We start from the raw sequence: 13,297 nt of genomic DNA on the forward strand, positions 1-13,297 counted from the left end.
CTGCCCTGCAGGCATCTTGGTTAATTTCTAGGCTCAATATTACTTCTTTGAGCTTCAGAATCTGCCCTTTCTTCTTGGTAAGAGAAGTATTCCCAACATGAAACCTTGAAGAGGAAAACAAAGACTGTAAGGCAAAGTTTGAAAGAAAATACCCTCGTCAGACCTCCTCCATGCCCATACGTGCTTTATCAAAACCAAATCCACAAGAATGTGTTACTTTTGCCCTTCTGTGTTCATTCATTGATTTAGCCAACACAACCTGAAGTGTATTCTAGCACAGTGGTTAGGAGCTGGGTAAGCAAGCCAGACTGTCTTGGCTTTGGTTCTTGCTTTGTCACTTACAAGCTGTGGGACTGTTGGCCAAACACTTCACCACTCTGTGCCTCCACTTCTTCATCTGTAGAATGGGATAAATAACAATACCAATCTCATGAGATTGTTAGATTATTAGATGAGCTAGCAATGAACAGTACCTGGCAAATAGTAAGTACCATGTTAGTGGAAAAACATAAAAAAAAAAAAAAATAGCTAAGTGCTTTTGAATGAGTAGTCCTTTGGGTGCTGAGGACACAGATGTTATTAGGTCCTTCTTCTGAACTCAGGGTGTTCACCAGCTGCCACAGGTGGTTTCTGAGACTATGCTGAGAAGTTGCATAGAGGAAACACCCACTTCTACCTGCAGAAGTTCAGAACAGCACTAATGAATAACACCAACAGACTTGTATACGAATGTTCACTGTAGGCTGGGTGGAGTGACGCGCGCCTATAATACTAGCTCTCTGGGAGGCCAAGGCAGGAAGATTCCTTGAGGTCAGGAGTTCCAAGACCAGCCTGAGCAGCAGCAAGACCCTACCTTTATTAAAAATGGAAAAAATCAGGCCAGGTGTGCTGGCTCATGCCTGTAATCCTAGCACTCTGGGAGGCTGAGGCAGCTGGATTGCTTGAGTTCAGGAGTTCAAGTCCAGCCTGTGTAAGAATGAGACCCCCCCATAATTACTAAAAATAGAAAAACTCTCCAGACACTGTAGCAGGTGCTCGTAGTTCCAGCTAATCTGGAGGCTGAGGCAAGAGGATTGCTCAAGCCCAAGAGTTGGAGGTTGCTGTGAGCTATGATGATGTCATGGCACTCTACCCAGGGTGACAGAGTTGAGACTCTGTCTCAAAAAAAAAGACCACATAGGAATTTTCCAGGTGATACAAAGCAGAAGAGTGTGTCTGAGGGACTCAGAGATGTGGTAGGGCATTCTGAAAGGCAGAGGGTGAGTAGAAGAGAGAGGTATAAAATGAGCCCATAAATATGAGTCTCCATCACCAAGTCCCCTGAGTAACAGCTTGGGGCCGAGCACCCCGAGTAATGGCTTGCATATACAAGATTCTTGATAGACATATCTGAATGATTGCTAGATTGAAATGTGGACTTGCTGTATGTCTCATTCTGGGAGTATTGTTCTTTCTATTGTTTTGTTTTGTTTTGTTTTGAGACAGAGTCTCACTATGTCACCCTTGGTAGAGTGCTGTGAAATCACAGCTCACAGCAACCTCAAACTCTTGGGCTTAAGCGATTCTCTTGCCTCAGCCTCCCAAGTAGCTGGGACTACAGGTGTCCACCACAATGCCCGGCTATTTTCTTGTAGTTGTCATTGTTGTTTGGCAGGCCTGGGCAGGGTTTGAACCCGTTAGCCCCAGTGTACGTGGCTGGTGCCCAAGCGGCTGAGCTACAGGCACCAAGACTGTTCTTTCTTTTTCTTTTCTTTCTTTCATTTTTTGTTGTTGTTGTAGTTTTGGCCAGGGCCAGGTTTGAACCCGCCACCCTACTCCCTGAGCCACAGGCGCCACCTACTATTATTTCTATTGTTAAGGAATATTTATCTTTTGTGTTTTAGAGTGAGCTTGGTCCACAGACCAGCACTAGTCAGAGAACTTTTGTTACGGGTCTATTATATATAGTACTATATATAGTTATATGTAGTAACTTATACTATATAAGTATAAAGTTGAGAGTAAATATTTGGAAGATTTTAATCATTCAAATCACCTCAACATGGAGGCCTGTGATCAGTGAGCTTGCATTTTGTATAACCACCTTTATTACCTTTTTTTGTAATTTAATTTTTAATGTATTTTAGAAAGGTATTGTCCATGACAGATCGTAGAGGGGAACATGGTCCTTCACCCTATGGAGTTTAAGAGGCACTGTTTTCGAGAGCCTGATGCACTCATTTTTTAGAACTGAATGCCTGTAATAAATGAAGCCACAACATGTAATATATTCATGGGAAACAGTTCCTTTAAAAGTACATTTGAAAAATCTTTTTTAGGTATGACATGTCTACTGTATGCCGGGCACTATGCCAAGTACTTCCATAGATTTTTAGCTCATCTGCACAAGAACCTTCTACAGCTGTAATTACTATTGTTATCATTATCATTATTATTATTGCTGGCACAGAGGATCAAATGCACTTCTCAAAGACCCCTGGCTAATAACCAGGAAGCGCATGAATGCTTTATTACCCAGATCCTGGAATAGTTTCATGAGCGTATAATTCAGGTCTTAGAGACAGTTATACTCCCTTGCTCCTAACCACACACAGTATGAGAGGGCCTGATCCATTGTTAAAAGGGAAGGCTAGAAAATCATAAAACACCTCTCCTAGAACACTCACTTTCTTCAGAAGAGTCACGTGACCTATTCTTTACAGGTCGCTGTCCCCATGAGGTTCAATGGTAAATCTGGTGTTGAAGTCCGAATGCCAAATGACCTGGAAGATCTGAAAGGATACACATCTCTGTCTTTGTTTCTCCAAAGACCTGACTCCAGAGAAAATGGGGGCACTGAGGATATGTTTGTAATGTACATGGGAAATAAAGATGTAAGTATTGCTTGAACATCTCTCTTGTTTTAGAAACAGAATATGTTTCTTGAGTTACATATTTTTGAGGTCTATGGCACAATGATGTCCCTGCCTTAGCACAGCAGGTGGAAACCTCACCCAGGTGTCAACAAATCCCATCACCTCCTGCTCACCTCCCCACTGGGGGGCTCATGAGGGGCCTCCCCTGTACCATGCATTGTTAGCACTGGTGGATCCGAGGCCTTACTCAGTGGCCCCGGCTGTGGGCACATGTAGGTGTACACATGCAGACGTACTTGGGGAGGATAATTGGCACTCCCAGATCAACAATATCAAGGCTTCCTAGAAATTAGCAGTAGCTCCTCCTCACAGAATTGTGACCTGTCTTCTTCTTTCTAGGGCTCAGCTGCAGGTCCTGCCTCAGGTCTGCAGGGCAGGGAGGTCCAGGCATGGGATGGGAATGCAATGAACCCTCTCCTACTTAACCAACAAGACATGCACTTGCTTCATCTGTTTATTATTCTGAACCACTGCCGTGACAGGCATTTTGAATGACTGGTCTTAGCTTTTAATCCTTCCTTTTACAATACATTTTTTTGACTTAACTGTTAGAGGAAAAGCGAATCACTCACAGGTTAGAATACGGTTGTTGGGAAAGAATTGTCTGCTAGGTGGGTCTCGAAAATTTTTTCCACTTAGAAGATCATTAGTTTTCACTAGTAAATACTGTATTAAAAGATTTTTATAATCAACCCTATTATAAATTACCCTTTCATGCTCCAAAGTGGTGGTTTTTTATTTGTGGCTTTCTTATGTTGTGACTTTTTGCTTTATATTGTGATGAAATGCACATCCCCTTATTATTTCAATAAAGCGATACAATATACCTACCATATGCCACATCCTGGATTTGCAATAGACAAAAATTTATTTTGTGAATACACTTAATACTAATGTACACCTAAAAGGGTAAATTTTACATTATGAATGTTTTACCACAATTTAAAGTCCTTTTGCTTCTACCTTAACATATTCACAATCTAGCAGGGAAGAGAGATAACATACATAACTGACCATGATAACACAGAGGCGTTCAAACAGACGAGCACAAAGTGTTAAAAGAAGGTTGTATGGTACTGAGAGAACAGTGACCTCTCTCCCTGACCGGACCAAAATCCAGTGGAAGGCTGAGTCCGCTGGTCCCTCTTTATGGCAGGCATTTGGCGAGTATTTGGCAAGTAAGCCAATGGAAGGATGAATAAGTGCGTGCGTTATAACATGAGCAAAGACATGTCAGACATTATTACTAAACTTTCTGTATTATTCAGTCAAAAGATGCACCTCGTTTATTCTGTCTGCCCAAGGCTTATTGCACAAAACCCATTCATTACTTGGAATGCATGCTCTTGGGATGGAAAATTGAGAGCACAGAATGTGTGAAGTATTCTGAAATGGCCTTTGTGTTGTCAGGCCTCTGGAGATTACATTGGCATGGCAGTCGTGAGTGGCCAGCTCACGTGTGTCTACAACCTGGGGGGGCGCGAGGCTGAACTCCAAGTGGACCAGATGCTGACCGAGAGCGAAACTCAGGAGGCAGTTATGGACCGAGTGAAATTTCAGAGGTAAAAGTCTGATCGACTCTTGCTCTGTGTGAACCTGACCCTCACGGACATGTTTTAACAAGTTGCTGAACCCCATTTTTAGTATCTTGGCTATGAATTCGTTAACTTTTTTCATATAAGCATATTGTCTAATTTCTTTCTAAACAGGATTTATCAGTTTGCAAGTCTTAATTACACCAAAAGAGCCACATCTAGTAAATCGGAAACACTCAAATTCTATGATATGGACAGTGGCAGTAGCAATACGCTTCTTAATCTGGATCCCGAAAATGTTGTATTTTATGTTGGAGGTTACCCGCCTGATTTTAAAGTAAGTAGAAATGGTATTTCATTGAGTGAAAATATTTAAATTTAAATTTAAATTTTGTATAATGATCTTGTGTCTCTATTTTGATTATTAATTATATGTAAAATGGATTTAACTATACATTCATAAAGCGCTTCTAGTGACAATAGCCTAGTATATTCTAAGCTTAAGCATATTCTAAGATTAAGTGATAATAGCTTAGTATGACCTCAGCTTAAATATATTAATTCAATTAAGTATTGATGAACATTGCCATGTTACGGATGAGTAAACTGAGGCAGAGTGGGTTAGTAACTTGCCTATGGTCATACGGCTGGTAAATGGCAAAGCCAGAGCACCTGGCTCCAGGGCCACATTCTTAACCCTTATTCTATATTGATTGTTAAAAGTGTGATAGATTTATACTTTTGGGGAGGGGTCAATCTAATTATTATCCTTTGTTCTATAATTGGAAGAAGTTTTGTTTTGTTTTGTTTTCAGCCTCCCAGTAGACTAAGATTCCCTCCATACAAAGGTTGTGTTGAATTAGATGATCTCAATGAAAATGTTGTGAGCTTGTACAACTTCAAAAAAACTTTCAATCTCAACACAACTGAAGTAGAGCCTTGTAGAAGGTAAATAAAACCTAGAATGAGTGTCATTGTGACTGGAGCTTCGGTAACTTGCATCTATTAAGGCCAGTGAGAAGCTGGTGATGCCGCTGATTGCTTTGGGCCGGTGGTTCTCACATTATGCTTGCATTGCAACACTGGCAGTCCATCCCTAAAACCTAATAATGGCAATTTTCTTCCTAACTTGTATAAAATAATTGATAGAATTTTCTCAAATTTTTTTAAAGTAAACTTTTCTTAAGATCGTGTTGCCTCCTACCACAAAAATTCAATGTTATATGGTGTCTGATTTAGGCACAAAATTTCAGATTTACTGTACTTTTTTTTTTTTTGAGACAGAGTCTTACTATGTCACCCTTGGTAGAGTGCCGTGGCGTGATAGGTCACAGCAACCTCAAACTCTTGGGCTTAAGCGATTCTTCCAAGTAGCTGGGACTCAGAAGTAGATGGGACTACAGGCGCCCACCATAGCGCCCAGCTATTTTTTTGTTGCAGTCGTCATTGTTGTTTAGCTGGCCCCAGGCCGGGTTCAAACCCGCCTGCCTCGGTGCATGTGGCCAGTGCTCTAACCACTGAGCTACGGGTGCAGAGCCAGATTTCCTATACATTTTAAAAAATAGTAATCCACAAAGTATACCATGATTTTATAGGTACTCTGCCTTTCTGAACCTTTTTGAAAATTGCTGCCTTGAGGTCATAACCTTCACTACAATTAGAAAAATTTGTACTATTCCAATATGAGGCAGACCAAATATTTATTACTCAGAACAAAATTATATCTCAAGTTCTCACAGTTCAAGATCCTCAGCTGGAAGGTCACATCTTCCTAATTAGACATTTCCAAAAGGCACGCTTGACTATTGTCTTTGTTGAGCTCGGGTTTGATTGACATAGAGTGTAAGAGCATATGAAGAAGAAAAGCTGACTGTTTTTAACATTTTAAAGATGTGTCCTCTGCTTTTAGAAAACTGTGACAACCACATCACATACTCTTTCCTCCAGTTTGTGGATAGCATCTTGTATTAATAAGCATGCTTGTGTGGTGACCCTTTGCTGTCATGTTCTAACTTACGGTGGTTAATGTCAACAGGAGAAAAGAAGAGTCAGACAAAAATTATTTTGAAGGTACAGGTTATGCTCGTGTTCCAACTCAACCAAATGCTCCCTTCCCAACCTTTGGACAAACGATTCAGACTACCGTGGATAGAGGTTTGCTGTTCTTTGCAGAAAACCAGGTAATCTGCAAGTACCCAAGTACTCCCAAATATATGTATTCTATTCAGCAATATAAACAACCAACTAGATCTGAAAAACAATGTGAAAAGATCATCTGTTTCCTTTTCCTAAGCCCGAGTACTTTCATTCTGTTGGCTGGGCGTTTGTATTTTAATCAAGGGGAGGTGCCTTTAGTCAGGAATTGGAGAACATGCCACCAACATGGTGGAGAAATCTTCCTTCTTCCTGTTCTATGCTCAGTTTTATTCTTTGGAAACTCCTGGTTACCTAGTAGTCTACCGATTCTGCCTCAAAACATGAAGATCTCCCGGAGTCTCTGAGATCTAGACTGTTTGACTTCCCGCTTTTTTCATCTTGCCCGGCTGTATGGGATTGCATCCTCACCAGCCTCATGCTGGACTTCAAGACGCTGAAGCTTCTGTACTTTGAAGCCGCTGAGTTTCCTAGGGACCATCCTTAAATCCCTGAAGTTAGAGAAGTCCAGAGTGATCACCTTACAGGTGATCGTCAGTGCCATCTACTGGTGAGTGGAGAGGTAGTGTAGTTTTTGCTCCGGTGGCTCCTTTATTGCTGCAATGGGCCTTGAGTTGACCACGCCAGAGAACAGGAGCCTCTGGAGTTGCTGCCATAGGGAGTATTTCTGGAGAAATGTGGATCAGCCCATAGGCTCTTTGGTCTCAGAACATACTATTGATACAGAGCTTGGGATTTTACCCATCCCTTCTCCCTGCTAGTTAGGAACACAGACCTGGTCCAGCGAACCCTTCAGGAGATTCCCATAACTGCCCCAGTTCTGAGAGATCATAAAGCATCTTCAGGGCAAGGTGGTTGTTTTCCAAAACAAGGTCTTCTCTGTACTATACTTCAAAGTTCTTGGAGACTAAGAACCAAAAATACTACTTATATTAGAAGAAAACTTATATAATGTCATTACATAAGAAATGATCTGCAGAGTTGCTAAGTAGGATGGTTCATCGAACTCAAAGGAGTGGAAGTTGGTGTTACTCTCTTGTTTATGAGTTGAGGAACCCTAACCCAACTCCCAAGGGTGAGATTTAGGATCCAGATAAGGACTGATTTTCCTTCCAGATAAGGACTCTGACCTTAGACTTCAGAGAGAAGCTTTCTTATCTTTAGAGCAAAACCTTCAAGCTGCAAGTCAGAAATTCCTCAGCTTATCTTCCCACTATGGACATAGCTGATCCACATATATGTTGTGCCTCGTGATGGGGGTGTAGTAATGCCCAAGGACTCCTGTCCTTAAGGACTTCATAGTCTAGATAGGAAAACTGGTGTTAGAGATCTGCTGTTGAAAGGTTAATTCATCACAATTGTGAGGAGTGCTATACAGGAAAAATATGGGGACAAAGGAAGATGCATAACCTAAAAGACTTTTTTGAGCAAAGGATGCTTCATCTGAGACCTAGAGGCCAAGTAGAAGACAGCATTTGTCCAGGGACACGGGAACAGGGAAGAGGGAGATCCAGGCAGAGGGAGGGAGCTCTCAGGGGACTGAGAGTGGCCCGTGTGAGGGAGTGCTGAGAAAGGAAGCCGAGAAGGGGGGTGGGAGCCTTGCAACAGTTGGGGTTCAATCCAGAGAGCCAGAGAAAGTGACGCACTCACGCTGGCATTTTCAAAAGAGCACTCTCACTGCAGAGGGGAAATGGATTGCAGGAGGGACACATGGAGACCAGAGGGTTATTGCTGTACAGTCTGGCTCAAGACATTTGAGGCTAAGACTAGCTGGGATGAAATGGAGAGCGAGTTAAGAAATGGCAGAATTCATAAGATTTGATTGGGTGAGAGAGGGGAAAGGATCAAGAGTGACTCCGAGGCTTGTGGCTTGCCCAGCAAGGTGGTGGTGGGGGGGGAGGGAGGGAAGGTGCATGCATGTGGTGTGAAGAAAGGAGAGACAAGCTTGGCAGCCTGTGGGAGGCACATAGGTCATAAATTTGGTTGGAGATGTTGAGTTTGAGGTATCTGTGAGTCATGCAAGCAATAACAATAACATCAAGGGAATCGGATGTACACACCTGGCCCTGAGAAGATAGGTGTAGGCTGGAGAGAAACATCCGGCCTCCATGGGCCCACCAGGATCAGAGCCAGAGGAGTATCAATGATTGTTGAGGCAAAGGGAGTGGTGTGGGAAGGCAGAACCCTGTGCAGGGTCCCCTAGGATCCTCCAACACTGCAGTGGAAGGGTGGAGGATAAGCCAGCAGATGAGACTGAGCCACAGGGATAAGTCAGAAAACAGATGGTGGAAGATAGCTGGGGTTTGAGTAGAACCGTCTCCATCTCCAAAGGGTAGTAGCACTCCTGTTTTAAAATGATATTAATGATCTGCATCTTTTCAGTTTTCATGCTGGCTATGGATCGTATGAAAGACAATCATGATAATAGCTAACAGGTGTGTCTGTCCTGTGTCCACCACTGTACATGATGTCTAACGTGCTTATGATGTTTAGCCATCATGCTCATCCCCTGAGTTAGATGCTACAGCACCATTATCTCTCTGAACGAAGGAGGCAGCCAGAGCCGAGAGCAGTTTGTGACACAAGAACAACTCGAGTTCCAATGTTCCGCTCTTCTCAGCCCAGTCTTCCGGTAATCTCCCTCATTTCCTTGTCCTAGGATCGCTTCATATCTCTAAATATAGAAGATGGCAGTCTCCTGGTGAGATACAAACTGAATTCAGAACTACCAAAAGAAAAAGGCATTAGAGACATCATAAACAACGGGAAAGACCATTTGGTATGTCCTTGAGTCTGTTTACTTGAATTGTTAAATGTCCTTAGTCTTAAAATTCAGTCAGTGCCTCTCCCCAACAAAAAACGCTGTGTTTCCAGATGAACTTGTAGCTATTGACTAAGGGACACATCATTTTAAAATTTGCACATTTAGGCATAAAATATATATTTAGCATACCTAAACATAATTAATTTCAAATGCCAACATTTCTATTAAAATGTTATAGGCTAGGCACAGGGGCCCATGCCTATAATCTCAACAGTTTGGGAGGCCCAGGCAAGAGGATTGCTTGAGGCTTGGTGTTTGAGACCAGCCTGGGGAACATAGTGAGACCCCTTTTATGAATAATTTTTTGTAACTAGCAGGATGTGGTGGCACATGCCTGTGCTCCCAGCTTCTTGGAAGGCTAAAGTAGGAGGATCATTTGAGTCCAGAAGTTGAAGGTTGCAGTGAAGTACGATCACACCACTCCACTCCAGCCTAGGTGTCAGAGCAAGACCCTTTTTCTTAAAAAATAAAATAAAATAAAATAAAAAATGTTTAAATGTTTTCGTCCAAAAGTGCTACTGCTCAGAGTCTTTCTAATGTGTATATAAATGATTCTGAAGTTATAAATATAAAAACATAACAGTTGCGAACCCTTGCAAATAGGATCCTTTTATTTCTCGTTGCTTGCTAATTCATCTCTCATTTATTTCAGATTCAGATCAAAATTGGAAAAGTCCAAAACCTTATGCGGATAAATGTGAATTCTCAAAGCATTAAAATTGAAGGTGAAATATTTGATTTCAACACATATTATTTGGGAGGAATTCCAATTGCAATCAGGGAAAGGTAAGATGGTATTTTTGTTTTGCTTTGGTTTATTTATTTATTTTTGAGACAAAGCCTCACTCTGTCACTCTGGGTAGAGTGCCATGCCATCGTAGCTCACAGCAACCTCAAACTCTTGGGCTCAAGTGATCCTCCTGCCTCAGCCTCCTGAGTAGCTTGGGACTACAGGCGTGCCCCATGATGCCCAACTAATTTTTTCTATTTTTAGTAGAGATAGGGGGTCACACTCTTGCGCAGGCTGGTCTGGAACTCCTGAGCTCAAACAGTCCACCTTCCTCGGCCTCCCAGAGTGCCAAGGTTACAGGCATAGGCCCCCACACCCAGCCTATTTCATTTTTTTAAAAAAGCAGATTACCTCCCTTCGTGGTTACGATTGCTACCAGAAAAATCTTGTCTACTTTTTTTAATTCCAGCAACAAACAAACACAAAAAGTTAACTTTTCATTATTAACAGTGTAGTCAACAGAGTAAAACAGATCCTACATCCTGAATAATGAGACTGAGCATTGGATGGGGGAAGTTGGGGAAAGTGTGTGACACCCCCATTTTCATTCTTAGCTCAAGAGAAAACACAAAGAATATAGTGGAGTTGACAATGCTGGTGATTAGCAGAGGCTGTGGCCCTGGGCCGTTAAATGCAGGATAGGAGAGCACAGGCGTCCCCAAGTCAGACAGGCATCACTGCTGAGAGCTGGGGTTGCTGCCTTCAGGAAGGCTCCAGAGGGATGAGGGACACTATATCTTCTCATGTGCCTGCCCTTTATATGCTATCGAGCATGGAGTAAGTGCGTAACTATTTCTGACATGAATGAACATGTGAATGAATTAAATCAGTTGGAAAGGCAGTAAAGCTTAATTTGAATGAAAAATAAGACTACCACTTGGAGAGTGCACTTAAAAATAATTTTTACTTTTTATTAATTTGTATCATCCCAAAAGGCTTTTAGATAGCCAACGATGTCCTAGAAGGGTTAGTACATCTCCACGACTAAGCTCAGAGCACTCCCAGAATGTTTAATCATGATTACTTTTATATGAGATCTGAAGCTGGTTAACTTTCTTTTTTATTTTTTAAATGATTATTTATTTATTTTGCAGTTTTTGGCCAGGGCTGGGTTTGAACCCACTACCTCCAGCATATGGGGCCAGCGCCTTACCCCTTTGAGCCATAGGTGCTGCCCCAACTTTCTAATTTATAAATTGGTTGGAAGGAGTGTTAGCTGTGATTGATAAGGTGTCATACAAAGGGATACTTTGAATCGTTTTACCTGGGCATCTGTCCATCCTTAGTAAGGAGGCACCAATATGTGTTTTAATGTTGTCAGGGTTACTCCCAAAAGACAAAAAGCACGGGTGGGAGAGCTTTGGGCTGGGCATCTTAACTCCTTAGATTCTTTGAACTGGAAAAGACCTTGCAGACCATAGTGTGTGACCCCTGAATTTTACAAATGAAGAAATTGAGAGCCAAAGTGGTGGTGTTAAGATTTATTGTTATCAAAATTAAATAGCAATTCAGCCGGGGATGGCCAGTGATGAATTGTCAGGGAGCTTGATTTTATACAATTAAATGTAATGAGATAGTCATTTAAGGTAGTCAGCACTTAGAAGTACATTTGAGGGTGACAGCTTACTTGCTCATTACTCAAGCATTTCCTGAAGACCTCGCTGGCACCAGGCATTGTGACAGGTGCTGGATAGACAGTGACGAGCAGAGCGAAGCCTGGAAAAGAGAAAAGAGCCAGGCACCCCAGTAGTGTGTGGTGTGTGCCATGGAGGGGCAGGTCAGGGTGTTGACTGGGCGGAGGGAACCTGATCCAGCTGGGAGCATCAGGAAGTGGCCTCTCTAGCCAGGACCTGAGAGATGCCAGCCTTGAAGTTTGCACATGCCCAGAGCTAAAGAAGAATGAGCTTGCAAAGAGCCGGGGTGCACTCTGAGGCGGGCAGGGCAATTCCCTGGGGCTGGTGAGGGCAGCTGGGGCCAGATCAGGAAGATCGTGAAAGTCACAGTAGGGAGCCAATACGGTAACTTCAGCAGAAAAAGGCCATGCAGTGGCTCAGCCTAGTGCAGGGTAAAGATTGGATTAGACAGGAGTAGGGCAGAGGCAGGTGGAGCTGCTGGAAGCTGAGCGTGTTAACAGGTGAGCAGCGAGGGCGCCTGACCCAGGGAAATGGCAGTGCAGGGGAGGAAAAGGGAGCGGATTCCAAATATACTTAGGATGCCTCACAGGTTGCACTGAATGAATCTTCAGGTTTGGGAAGTACAGGGAAAAACTGGTCAAAAATGGTGCCTGGTGTCCAGCTGAGTGCTGGGCAGGTGGGGTGCATCCACAGATGAGTGGGTGTCGAGTTGAGTCTGAGACAGGATGAGCTCCCAGTGCCCGAGACACAGCCATGGGTATACGCCCAGAAGCAGGTGCACATGACCACCTGAGCCTCCGGGGAGAAGTCCAGGCTGGAGAAAGGGTGAACAAACCCCAGGCACAGGTGATCACTGAAGCTCATTTGGAGCCATGAGACAGGGGGAGAGGCTAGTGGCCAGTGGCTTACAACTGCGTGGTGTGAGCAAAAGGCCCACAGACCAGGATGTGGGTGCCAGTCAATCCGGCTTTTCTAGAAAGGGGCAGTGAGTAGAAACACAAAAAGAGGTGGTTCTTGTTTGGGCTCAGACACCAAAAAGTGGTGTGACCTTGGGTTAAGTCAGCACTCAATCTTTCTCCACCTTGTCCTCTCTGTATAGTCAGGACACACGCCAGAAGATCTATGCACACAGACTTTCCTTAGAGCTCTGCTGTAGAATCCTCCAAATAAGGGACCATTTCCTCTTTCTGGGCAAGTTTATACTTTGCCTTTTTATTACCATCACAAGACCATAGAAAATGCAGGAGGTAGAGGCCAGTTAGAAGATCTCACTGGCCTTTCACCACCTGAAAAGTAAAGTGCTGAGTGATAGGTGTTTCCAGGCCTGCTTTACCTTGCTGGGGAGGTCTTTGGTGGTGCAGAGAGTCCTAAACTGCCCTCTGACGTGAGTCACTGGCAGGCGGCTAGGCACAGAGGACGAGTTCTGCTATAACGCATAGCCGCCG

General features: G+C 43.2%; 1 protein-coding gene across 2 annotated transcripts in view; it reads left to right on the forward strand.

Moving 5' to 3' along the window:
- Positions 1–13,297, forward strand: part of LAMA3 (laminin subunit alpha 3) — a 285,924-nt gene that overhangs the window by 243,862 nt on the left and 28,765 nt on the right. For both annotated transcript variants that reach the window (XM_053571366.1, XM_053571367.1), the window contains 7 exons: positions 2,703–2,873; positions 4,326–4,477; positions 4,625–4,787; positions 5,265–5,398; positions 6,486–6,630; positions 9,264–9,383; positions 10,081–10,214. In XM_053571366.1, the coding sequence (XP_053427341.1) occupies positions 2,703–2,873; positions 4,326–4,477; positions 4,625–4,787; positions 5,265–5,398; positions 6,486–6,630; positions 9,264–9,383; positions 10,081–10,214 (1,019 nt within the window). The remainder of the gene's footprint in view (positions 1–2,702; positions 2,874–4,325; positions 4,478–4,624; positions 4,788–5,264; positions 5,399–6,485; positions 6,631–9,263; positions 9,384–10,080; positions 10,215–13,297) is intronic.

The sequence above is a fragment of the Nycticebus coucang genome, chromosome 19 (assembly GCF_027406575.1).
Source record: "Nycticebus coucang isolate mNycCou1 chromosome 19, mNycCou1.pri, whole genome shotgun sequence".
In the NCBI taxonomy this organism is placed as follows: Eukaryota; Metazoa; Chordata; class Mammalia; order Primates; family Lorisidae; genus Nycticebus; species Nycticebus coucang.